This window comes from Berghia stephanieae, chromosome 1 (genome assembly GCF_034508935.2).
Source record: "Berghia stephanieae isolate SIO BIC M18660-M18661 chromosome 1, UCSD_Bste_1.3, whole genome shotgun sequence".
NCBI lineage: Eukaryota > Metazoa > Mollusca > Gastropoda > Nudibranchia > Aeolidiidae > Berghia > Berghia stephanieae.
In genome coordinates, this window is record NC_088360.1 from 41,971,344 (window position 1) to 41,985,102 (window position 13,759).

General features: G+C 35.6%; 1 protein-coding gene across 1 annotated transcript; it reads right to left on the reverse strand.

Moving 5' to 3' along the window:
• Nucleotides 1–2,977: 2,977 nt before the first annotated feature.
• LOC144969231 (uncharacterized) lies at nucleotides 2,978–4,330 on the reverse strand. The gene has a single exon (XM_078908365.1). It carries the CDS (start codon nucleotides 4,328–4,330, stop codon nucleotides 2,978–2,980), a length of 1,353 nt encoding a protein of 450 aa, XP_078764491.1.
• Between the last annotated feature and the right edge of the window lie 9,429 nt (nucleotides 4,331–13,759).

Here is a 13,759-nt window from a genome sequence, read left to right on the forward strand (position 1 = left end):
GATTAATGAAAATGTTGCTGCTGGAAGCTCGAAGGAAAAAATAACGATGAGTGTTGAATTGTAAGCCTCAATTTAATAGACGAAGACATACTGTGGACGTTTCTGATTTCCCCTTTATCAATAAAACACGACGAATAAGACACTAAGAACGAATGAGAGATGTGTAGTGTGAATGGCGTAGATAAGGTAAATAGACATAAACAAATATGGGACAGGAAGTTTTTGAAAAACAACAAAAACAAACAAAAAAAAAAATTAAAAAAGAAGAAGAAAAAGAAGGGAAAAAACCCCCAATAAATTGACAAATTGCGGTAAACGAATACACCTATGACAATGATAAACTATCATAAAATGATAACAATCGACGTTTACATATAAATGTACGTCAATAACACATTGAATGGTACCGATGTTGTTTTTTAAAAATATAATTAACAATAATAATAATAATGATAATATATAATATAATAAATAATAATAATAATAATAATAATAATAATAATAATAATAATAATAATAATAATATGATGATATATAATAATAATAATAATAATAATAATAATAATAATAATAATAATAATAATAATAATAATATAATAATAATAATAATATAATAATAATAATAATAATAATAATAATAATAATAATAATAATATTAATAATAACAATAATAATAATAATAATAATAATAATAATAATAATAATAATAATAATAATAATAATAATGATAATAATAGATTAATTTAAGGTTTTAAATATATGTCCAGTAACTATAACAACGAAAATGATGTCTTTCTCAATAAAGTAAACTTTTAAAAAAATTGTCCACAATGGAATTGAACCCAGTACTTTCAAGGTTAGAGTCTGACAGCCTATCCACTGCGATACGGAGCCACCTGACTATTCATAACATTTAATAAGGTCTTTCTAAAACCTTATTTTACCTTCAATGCAACTCATATTTTCTTGTTTTAAATTTCGATTTTTTAGATTATTATTATTTTTTAATTTATTACCAAAGAAGTTAAACATGGGTATTATCCACCCGAAACCATCACATTCAAAGCATCAAAGGGTCAATAATAATATTGATGTCATAAATAGATGAAAGCTGTTGAAAACTTAGTGTAGATCTCAAATCCTTAAAATAATTAAGTGAATACATTATTTCGAATGCGACGATTTGCGTAAAAACGCCAAACGCCAAACTGACAACTTTTTACAGTGTCGAAATTGGTTGTTTTTGAGAGATAGTGTCGTCGGTACATATTTCATGATATCGGTTTGACTCAACGAACTTTCAAACTGACTTTAAAGTATAAAAGGAAATCAAATTATCTGTTTATCTATCTGTAAAAAATACATTTCTAATTTTCAAATCTTTCAGTAGAGTTGTGCGCCGTACAATTTTTTTATTGACTCAAATGGCACAATGTTCTCCACAAGGCTAGACTATATTTTTTTAAGAAAGGATTTTCAATTCCATTGTATTTATCTTCCAACAGCAGTCTAGACGTTTGTATATTTCACTTTCTAGACTGCATTACACAGTTCTTCCCCGCCTCCCCTCTTTTCACTTAATTAATTGCGCACCTTTTAGAAATATCTAGCATTCTATTTTAATTCGTGCTTCCTTACAAAGGAGCATACTAATTTCCTGCCAACCAATGTTTTGTTTATTCATCTTAACTACGCCACTAGCCCTACCACATTATCTCATTCATCTGTGGTGTTTCATTCATCCTGTTTTGTTGATAAAGGGAAACCCGAAACGTTCATTTGATCTGTTTTTGTAATTAAATTGAAGCTTACATTCAATTTCACATTATTATTTATTTCTTCGAGCTTCGAGCAGCAACATTTACATAAAGTGAATACGTTATACTGGGGATGTAGGAGCTTTCGGAATGTCTCCCCTTTACTTAACGTGTGGAAAAACAAACATCCTGGCACCTTTTCTAAGACTTATGACTAACCCTAATAGAAAAAAAATATCCTCCGATCTCGAGCTAACCCTAATAGAAAAAATGATGACAAATTGAATAAATAAACGCCTGACAAAAGATCAACGGTGAAAATACAAATTTAAAGAATACTGGGGATGTAGGAGCTTTCGGAATGTCTCCCCTTTACTTAACTTATGGAAAAACAAACACCCTAGCACCTTTACTAAGACTTATGACTAACCCTAATAGAAAAAAATCCTTCGATCTCGAGCTAACCCTAATAGTAAAAAAGACCCTCGGACTGCTTTGCTACCCTTCAATACTTCACAAATCAAAATAATGGTCAAAATCCATCTGTCAACTTTTGGTTGTTCTTCCTGTCGTAAAAACGCAAAACTGACAACTTTTTACAGTGACGTAATTGGTTGATTTTGAGAGTGTTAGTGTCGTCGGTACGTATTTTATGATATCTGTGTGACTCAACGAACTTTCAAACTGACTTTAAATTTCAAAGGAAATCAAGTTATCTGTTTATCTATCTGAAAAAAATACATTTCTAATTTTCAAATGTTTCAGTAGTGTAAATGTTGCTGCTCGTAGCTCGAAGAAATAAATAATAACGTGAAGTTGAATGTAAGCTTCAATTTAATTACAAAAACAGATCAAATGAACGTTTCGGGTTTCCACTTTATCAACAAAACAGGATGAATGACACACCACAGATGAATGAGATGATGTGGTAGTGGCGTAGTTGTTATCATTATTATTATTATTATTATTATTATTATTATTATTATTATTATTATTATTATTATTATTATTATTATTATAAGTAGTAGCAGCAGCAGCAGCAGTAGTAGTAGTAGTAGTAGTAGTAGTAGTAGTAGTAGTAGTAGTAGTGTAGTAGTAGTAGTAGTAGTAGTAGTGTGTAGTTTTTGTAGTCAAAGTTGTAATGATACTGATATATAATAAAAGGAAATGACGATGGATGGCCGGGGGGGGGGGGGCAAGAGACAAAGGTAGTATAATATTTAAATTAGGTCCAGTCTCGAGTTCATGTCGTGAGGTGATAGGGTGTTCAGTTTTAGTATCAGTTCTGCCTCCCTATATTTTCTATGTTGTTTAGTGGTGTGACAGAACTGAAGGACGGCAATTTGGATGTCGTGCAATCCTCGATGACTGGACCCATTGAAGTGGTGGGCGACAGGTTTGTCCTCGTCGTTTTCAATAGACCGCAGATGTTGTCCAAACCTGTCGTTTAGTCTCTTGCCAGTTTCTCCCGTCTTGTGGCAACGTTTGCAGATTATAGCGTAAATTAGGTTACGATCCGTGCAGGTGAATGAGTGTTGGATGTACCACACTTTATCCGGGAATTTGATGGAATTTTCCACGAATAAGTATGGGCATGTCCTGCATCTGCAACGTCCACAAGGCTCCGTCTTACGTTGATTACCGGCCATATCCATCGTCAAGCGGCTCCTAACTAGTATGTTCCTCAAATTGCTGTAGGCGATTAGCGGCGGTTTGTTGAATATATCCCTCGTTTCTACATGCTCATGAAGAATCTGTCGGTAGTTGGTTTTTAAGATTTTGATGACTTCCTTGTTGTGTGGATGATTTGTGATGACTAGGATAGGTCTGTCTGTTTTGCTGTCACTGTTGTCAACTGGTTTCATGGCAGCTTCCCTAGAGATGTTTTGGATTTTGTCAACCGCTTGTTTTAATATGGATTCAGGATAATGGCGGTTGCGGAAAAAGTCAAGCATTTTATCCTTTTCTACCGTGAAGTCCTCATCATCCTGGCAGATACGTCTTAGTCTTAATAGCTGTGAAAATGGAATTGAATCCTTGCATTTTGTTAGATGTGAGGACGGATAGAGAAGGTAGCTGTGACTGTCCGTTTCCTTGTAGTGGATAGACGTCTTGAGTCCACTTTGGGTGAGGGAAGCTGCGATGTCCAGGAAGGCTACGTTAGTGGTGGATATCTGATGAGTGTACTTTATTGCTGGATGGAAGTTGTTGAGGGCAGTGATGAATTTGTTGAGTTGCATTTTAGTCATGTTGGTAACGCCGATGCAATCGTCGATATATCTTTTATAAAAAGCTGGTTGGTGGCTGTCGTATTGGGAGAAAAATTTAAACTCGAGGTGGCCCATGAATAAATTGGCGTACGATGGTTCCATTTTGGTGCCCATGGGCACTCCCGAGATCTGATGGAAAAATTGGCCGTTGAATTCAAAAGAGTTGAGAGTCAAGACTAACTCTGTAAGTCGAATGATAGCATCGGCGTTAAATTCTGGTAATGGGTGTTTGTCGATGAAGTATCGGATGGCTTGTAAACCGTCTTGATGGGGAATGGAGGTGTAGAGGCTATGGAAGTCCATCGTAAATATTTCACTTTCTAAACTGCATTACACAGTTCCTCCCCGCCTCCCCTCTTTTCACTTAATTAATTGCACACTTTTTATAAATATCTAGTATTCTATTTTAATTCGTACTTCCTTACAAAGAAGCATAATATTTCCTGCCAACCAATGTTTTGTTTATTCATCTTAACTACGCCACTACCACATCATCTCATTCATCTGTGGTGTTCCATTCATCCTGTTTTGTTGATTAAGGGGAAACCCGAAACGTTCATTTGATCTGTTTTTTTGTAATTCATTTGAAGCTTACATTCAACTTCACGTTATTATTTAAATCTTTCAGTTGAGTTGTGCGCCGTACAATTTTGTTTATTGACTCAAATAAGCACAATGTTCTCCACAATGCTATATTTTTAAAAGAAAGGATATATATATATATATATATATATATATATATATATATAAGCTTTACTCTCTCTCTCTCTCTCTCTCTCTCTGTCTGTCTCTCTCACTCTCTCTCTCTCTCTCTCTCTCAATCTCTCTGGGTGAGGATCCTGATCTTCAATAGTGGGCAGGAGGTCATGCTGTGTCTTCTATCCCACTAGATCTGTTTTCCAATTGCTTTCTGTCTTTGTCTTGGAATAAAATTACTTAGTTTTGTCCTGACCCTGGCCGGAGTCCTTGGCTGGGAGGGAAACAGTCGAATGTATAGTTACAGTTTTGGGAGATGGTATTTTTACCCCTTATAAATAATCTCTCTGTTATGTACTGTTATCTTTTTATATTTCCAACGTACAATTTGTAAACATTTGAGTGTATTCCTCTTAAGGGATCTTGTGCTGGTTTATGGATGAAACTTATAGGTGGTCTCAAACTAAGTACACTGATAGTGTGCTCTTGGAATCTACATCTGTTCCCAATTTGAACCATTCCCCTTTGTCTTACTTTTTTCTCAAGTCCTTTTAATTGTACATCTAGAATGTTTTTACAATTCAATTTTCTTCCTTTTTACTGGCGCTGATATGACCTACATGTGTTGCAAGCGCCGTAAAACCCTTAAAAACAAACTGTGTCTTCTATCCCCTTGTATCTGCTTTCCAAGTTGCTTTCTGCCTTTGTCGTCTTGGAATGGAATTAATTGATTTTGTCCCGACTGACAGGGAAACAGTCAAATGTATAGTTTTAGTTTTGGAAGATGATTTTTCCCCTTGTAAATCATCCCTCTGTTGTGTACTATTGCATTTATTATTTTGATATATATATATATATATATATATATATATATATATATATATATATATATATATATATATATATCAAGGAATTTACCCAATGGAAACCGTACGGTGCTCCTATTGGCTAGCCAACCAGCGGCCTCGATGAGAAAACCATGAAAAACCATCCGCCAGTAAGACATGGGCTGGGAATTACGTTACTATAGTAAACAAGCGCTGATCGGCCGTTCACGAAATCTAAGAAAATAACTTCTGCTCGCTCGTTTAACTCAAAATTATTCAAAACGATGTCTCTAAAATATATAAATGTAACTTCTTAAGGTTTTCTTCACGGTCAAAACCATACAACATTCTATTAATGATTACGTCCTAGGCAAAAAGGAATATTGACAGGTCGACCGAGAGTTGAACTCGTCAGACGACAAACATCAATGCGAAGTGTAGAGAGAGTCAAGCTCTTGTTTGTGGATAAATAGTATAGCCTCGTGTATGAGTGGTTGCGTGTCATAGTCATGTTTTTAAATTGTTTCTGTTGTTTATGTGTGTAGTGATGACTCTCTCACCCTCACTGCATTACCATAGCAAAGAGACGACAACTTTAAATTTGGCTCACAGGAATTTCAGACACCACTCGTAGGAATTTCAATGCCGAAAGAGGAATTCCCGCACACAAGAAAAGGGAATTAGGATGACGGTGTGGTTGTGGTGGTTGTAGTAGTAGTGGTAATGGTAATGATATGGTGGTGGTGGTTGTAGTAGTAGTGGTCGTCATGATGATTTGGTGGTGGTGGTTGTAGTAGTAGTGGTAATGATGATGATATGGTGGTGGTGGTTGCAGTAGTAGTGGTAGTGATGACGATGTGTTGTGGTGGTTGTAGTAGTAGTGGTAGTGATGATGATGTGCTGCTGGTGGTGTGGTAGTAGTGGTAGTGATAATGATGTGGTGCTGGTTGTGGTGTAGTAGAAGTGATAGTGATGATGATGTGGTGGTGGTTGTAGTAGTTTGGTGGTTGTAGTAGTAGTGGTAATGATGATGATATGGTGGTGGTTGCAGTAGTCGTGGTAGTGATGACGATGTGGTTGTGGTGGTTGTAGTAGTAGTGGTAGTGATAATGATGGTAATGCTGGTGGTTGTGGTAGTAGTGGCAGTGATGATATTGTGGTGGTGGTTGTAGTAGTAGAGGTAGTGATGATGATGTGGTGGTGGTGGTGGTGGTGGTTGTAGTAGTAGTGGTAATGATGATGATATGGTGGTGGTGGTTGCAGTAGTAGTGGTAATGATAATGATATGGTGGTGGTTGCAGTAGTAGTGGTATTTATGACGATGTGGTTGTGGTGGTTGTAGTAGTAGTGGTAGTGATGATGATGTGCTGGTGGTGGTGTAGTAGTAGTGGTAGTGATAATGATGTGCTGCTGGTGGTAGTACTAGTAGAGGTAGTGATGATGATGTGGTGGTGGTTGTTGCAGTTGTAGTGGTCGTGATGATGATGTGATGGTGGTGGTTGTTATAGTGGTGGTAGTGATGATGATGGAGTGGTGGTGGTTGTAGTAGTTGTGGTAGTGATGAAGTGGTAATGGTGGTTGTAGTAGTAGGGACAGTGATGATGTGGTGTTTGGAAAACACATTATAGGTTATTCTAATAATACATGATTACACACATTCTCTAACTTCATTTTTTGACAGCTTTATTGTGGCATAAATATACGCAACAATTCTGAACCATTTTATTGTGGATTTTGAAATTGTTTGTTGTTTTTGTTGTGTCGTTATGTTGACATAGTAGAGACCGAATTAATGGTAATGCTTACATTCCCAGCCCATGATAAAATGGCGCTGAAGGCTTTCATTGGTGGACACTTTTTTAGGCTCCGTACGTATTCTCATTCGTTAATTCTATGACCTTGACAATATTATTAACCCGCTTCGCTGAGTCCTCCGGTTTAAGAAAAATATCTTGTGAACTTTAGAACCCCAACCCAACCCCACCCACCCCTTTCCGTGGTTTTTCCTCTTTTATTATAGCACAGTCGCATCAATAACTCTAAATAGGTGGAAACATTGACCTCTCCTATTTCTGGAGAATAATGTATTTAAAAATTTGGTCAGAAAACTCGTCCTCCAAATATTGATCGATTTAAATTGTCATCTTGGCAGAAATTCTCAAACCTGGGACTTGGAGAAGTCGCAGGTTTGAGAGTTTTTGCCAAGATGTCGAAGTCCCAGGTTTGGGAGTTCTTTCCAAGATAAGAGTAATTTAAATCGATCGATCTTTGAAGGACGAGTTTTCTGGCCAAATTTTTAAATACATGGTTTCACAAAGTACGGCAGTTAACTGGTTAATCAGCCATAAACAGATCGTGACACTGTCAATCCTGAGATAAAGCGACAATGATATTGGAATGAATCATTTCTCTTCCCATAAAGACATCCTGTCATCAATTTGGGATAACAATCGAACATTAATCTGGCTATTATCCCTTAATTCACCCCTTTACCGAATGCCCACATTATCAAATCAACCGAACAATTCCAATTAAGCATAGTGAATGCAACCAATGGAAGTCACTTGACGGTCTTGTGGTATGGCACTAACCTTGGAAAAGGAAGGTTTTGGGCTTGAGTCCGACTCTGGGCGGCGCAAAGTTGAATCCTTGGATAAGGCTCTTTACTCACATTATCGTACTGTACTCGGGTATAAAATGAGTTCATGCCTGTTAACAGCGTTGTCTCTGTCGGAAATAAAATGTAAAATCGCCTATCACGCGTCATATTTGGTACTACGTTGTTATTGGTCAGTGATCCACTGTCAAGCTCTGAGCACGTTTAGTGGATAATGCGCTATATTAATGCTCGATTTTTTACGACATACCTCTGCTTATATTTTTATTCCTAGTCGAAGAGATTTGGACATAGGGCGGAATTAGTAGCATCGATTTTAAGCTACCTGCCAGAAACTTTTTGAGAATTATTTTTAAAGTTTGGATTTTCTGAAAGTTTATGAACTGAAGTTATGAAATTTGTAGAACTGTATACTGAGAATGAATTCTATATATAGACTATATATGGTTTCCGCGACCAATTTTGCATGTTGCGTTGGATTTTGCACGTTTTCTTCTTTATCATCTTCTTCTACTTCTACTACTACTACTACTTCTGCTACTACTACTACTACTACCACTATACTACTACTACTACTACTACTACTACTACCACCACCACCACTACCACTACTAATACTTTTACTACAACTACTACTGCTTCTACTATTATTATTATTATTATTATTATTATTATTATTATTATTATCATAATCATTATTGGTTGTTGTTATTATTATTGTTATTATTATTATTACTACTACCACTACTACTACTACTACTGCTGCTGCTAGAGCTTCTTCTACTACTACTACTTCTCCTGCTTCTTTTTCTTCTTCTTCATCATAATTATCATTGTCATCACCTTCTCTTTTTATGTGAAGCAACAGACTATATCAGACTATTATTGTTGATATGCATCAAAAAAAAATATTGGCTATTTGATCGAGAAAGTCTTTGAATCGTTTCACGAAATAAATAGTATAAAATGATTAAGGAAATATTCTCTTGTTTTTCCCGCAAGCGCTTTTCTCTCAAAGTTTGCATTTTTTATGCGGAGATACAAAAGGTAACCATGATGCATCAATGGGCACTTCGACAAAATGGTCAATGACCTTCTATTATGTAGATGTCTATTGGTATTTACATGCAAAGACTGTAAATAAGACGTTGCGAACAGTGATTTTTCGTCAAAGTTCCCAGGTAGTGTTGTTGTCCAGTACAAATGCCCACATCGTGGACATTTCGCGCATACCAGGTGTATTTGGCAGTTCTTAGTTTATCGCTTTCATTTTTATGATTTAACAAGATTGATTTACTCATGATGTGATAATGTGTCCACTTATCATTGCCTACATACTTTCCTCTACTTTTCTTTGACCAACACTGTCAGTTATCATAAACACAGGCTCATATGATTTAAATGCTAAATCTACTTTTTATTCTACTTTTTATGAAGAAACCTTGTTAAATCAAGATATTAACCAGTTAACTACCGTACTCTAGAAAATCATATATCTAAAAATATGGATTGAAAACTCGTCCTTTAAATATCGATCGAAAAATTGACCCTCATTTCAGTAAAATCTCTAAAACCTGATTAAATGCCAAAATTTGAAATCTACTTGAGATTATCGGTATTGTCAGAGAGCAATGCGTCAAACGAATAGATTATCTCTCCTTGAAAACGACGAAATGCTTTGTTCATTCCGACACAATATGTCATGTTGACAAATCAATACGATTCATTTTCTGGTTATAAAATTATGCAGAAAAATTGAGACCAAACCCGTTACCGTGTTGATCATATACCTTTAGAATAGGCTCGTGGTCACAATATGAGGAGGAGCCATAAATTGAGAATTGTTAAATCCCAAAGACATGTCCTTGGGAGTATTGGATTTACCAGACAGCAATGAGTCAAATGAATAAAATAGGTCTCTCATTATTTTGTTTGTTTGTTGCTTTAGGTCTCTTCCAACACAATTGAGGTTATATAAGAGACCGCTGAAACAAACAAAAACAAGCAATCTAACAAAAATAGTACAAATGTAAATCAAAATCATAACCTAAAGATATCATAAGCTAAATTATAAATAACCAAGAACAAACAGGCAGAAGATTTATAGAAAAAAAATATCCCCTGTCAAAAATACAATCACAAACCAAAGAAGCAGGATAGGCTAGTAAAGAGAAGAAGAAACGACATCACTATCGGATCGTACACCCATGCGAACATCATAGGTATATGATTCAAGGGTGATGCTCCCATCCAACCACCCGCTGGTCTCTCATTAAATAGGACGAAATGCCTTGTTCATTCTAACATATCTGCCACTTGACAAACCAATACACTTAATTTTCTGGTTATAAAAGTATGCATTGAGACGAAACTGACATATGTGGAAAAGGTTTCTTTTACAAACGTGATAAGAAAGCCGAGCTTTGGAGTCCATTAGCCTTATAAGTGGAATGTGCTAATACAGGTTAGATTACAAAATGAGATATTCATAGCATGTGCGGCTATGTGGTTTTGTGGTATGATGCTGCTTTTAATTCGGAATATCCTGGGTTTGAGTCCCGCTCTCAGCGGCGCATATTGTTTTGTTTTTAAGGGTTTTACGGCGCTTGCAACACTAAGATCATATCAGAGCCAGAAAAAAGGAAGAAAATGGGATAGTAAAAAGTTTTAGAATTACAATTAAAGCACACAAGAAAAGGTAAGACAAAGGGGAATTGGTTCAAATAGGAAAACAGATGAAGATTAGCACACTATCAGTGTACTTAGTTTGAGATCACCTAAAAGTTTAATCCAGACATACGCACAGGTCCCCATTAAGAAGAGCACACTCAAATGTTTACAAATCATATATAACATGTAAACAGATCATCAGTGCATAACAGAGAGATGATTTACAAGGAAAAAAATAACATCTCTCAAAATTAATATACATTTGACTGTTTCCCTCTCAGCAAGGGCATCCGGTCAGGGCCCTGGACAAAACCAAATTCGAAGACGAAGTCAGAAAACAGATATCAGAAGGATAGAACACATAGTAAGTACCCCCCCCCCCCCCTTTGCCAACAATGTTAGGTCAGGAATCCCACCCAGCCCCACTAAGAGTAATACACTCAAATGTTTACAAATCTTATATAATATGTTAACAAAACATATGACAGAGCATAACACAGCCATGATTTACACGACAAAAAATATCAGCTCCCAAAAGTCTGACCGTTTCCCTCTTAGCCAGGGTATCCGGCCAGGGCCAGGACAAAACCAAGTAATTTCATCCCAAGACAGACGGAATGTTGAGAAAAAGATTAGGGGGATAATTACCTCCCTGGTCCACAGCGCCAGGAAAAGGAAGAGAATGAGATAGTAAAAAAAAATATAGAACTGATGTAACAGCACCCAGTAAAAATTAAGACAAATTTTCGAATAGGGAACAGAGGAAGATTCCAAGAGCATACCAATATACTTAGTTCGAGAAATCCCATTCAGACACCAGCACAAGATCTCTCAAAAAGGAATGCACCCACTGTTTACAAACTATGTTCAAAACAAAAGCATAACTATCAGTACATAACAGAGATTATTAACAAGGAAATAAAATATCTCCCAAATTAACATTGTACATTTGACTGTTCCCCCCTCAGCCAAGACAAGGGCCAGGACAAAACCAAGTAATCGAATTCCAAAATAATGACAGAAAGACAGACCCCACCCAGTTGGTCAAGTGTGTTTTGAAGGTAGATAACGCATTCCAGATGATCAAGGGTGCTTTAGCTTAGAAAAAGTTTAGATTAAAACTAAATGAAAAATAGTTTATGTAGATATGTACCTATTCCGGAGCATCAAAATAGTTTGTTTTATATTTTGAAGGTCTTACGCTTACGACACATTTGTGTAATATCAGCGCAAGGAAAACGGAAGAAAGAGTTATAGGTTACAATTGAAAGCACCCAAGAAAAGGTGAGACCAACGGACTTGCTCAAATATGGAACAAAAGTTTAATTTAAGAGCATACCATTAGCGCACTTAGTTTAAGTTCATTAAAAGGCCTCATCCAGACAAAGCATGCGATCCCAACAAAAGGAATGCATTCTAATGTTTACAAAACGTATTGTAAGTTTTAAAATATTGTTTTAATGGATATACAGCACAAGCGACACAGGTCATTTCAACGCCAGTAAAAATGAAGAAAATCATTTCCATTTTAAAGACAATTGTAATATAGACGACTTGTTCAAATAGGGAACAGAAGTTGATAAGAGCAAACTATCAGTGCACTGAGTTTTAGATCACCGTGAAATCAAAGTACCTGCAAAGTTGTTTTTTTTTTTGCCAGAGTTGTACATGAAACATTGGCAAGAAGTCTTAGTCCAGGACAAGACCTGAAAAAAACAGGAAAAGAGGGGAAACCCACGAGCACGTTGACAAGCGTTAAAAAGTAAGCAAGACTTGATCTCAAAGGATCACAATAGAAGTCACTATTTGAGTGAATCCCTTTAGGAAAATAAAATAAACATGATAAATTAAAAAATCACAATGTTTTGTTCAATACATTTTATTTACTGATCATATACCATCATCATAGTATCCCTATATCGTCCCTTTACCATCACATTGTCATACCATGATCACATTATCAATATCATCATCACATTATAAATATCAAAATCATCATCATCACAATATCAAAATCATCATCATCACAATATCAATATCATCTTTCACAATATCAATATCATCACATTATCAATATCATCATCACATTATCAATATCATCACAATGCAATATCATCACAATGCAATCATCACAATGCAATATCACATTGCAATATCATCACACTGCAATATCATCACACTGCAATATCATCATCACAGTACTATATCATCATCACAATACTATTTCATCATCACAGTACTATTTCATCACCACAGTACTATTTCATCACATTATTTCATATTCCAGTATCATCACATTATCCCTACCATCATCCCATAATTCCTATATCATCACATTTTTATACAATCATCGCAGTATCCCTTTGTCATCACATTGTCCTACCATTATCATATAGTCATACAATCAAAGTATCCCTATACCATCACATTATCATATATCATTACATTGCCATACCAGCATTACATTGTCCTACCATTATCACAATGTCATACCATCAAATTCTCGCTATACCATCACATTATCATTATATCATAACATTGCCTTACCATCAACACAAATTCCCTAAGTCACCTGTATGCTTTTTACAAATAAAATACTTTTGCAAAATTGTTATTTTTTTAATGTGTCTCAGTAAAAGACTGGGATAGTAAAAGAAAATTCTAGATTTATAATTGAAAGCACCCGAGAAAAATTAATAATTGGGTTTTTGAAATGGATTCCAGAGAAACTATCAGCGTATTTACTTTGAAATAACCAAACGTCGTATCCAGACACAAGCATAGGATTCACTTATAGAGAAACTGCACGGATTTAAGTGGAGGACGTGAAATCATATCAATCGAGCTAAAGGTACTTTCTGTAAAGAACGTTACCCTGCATTTTTAAGAAACTATACGTCCCTGCCTATCACACACCCCTCC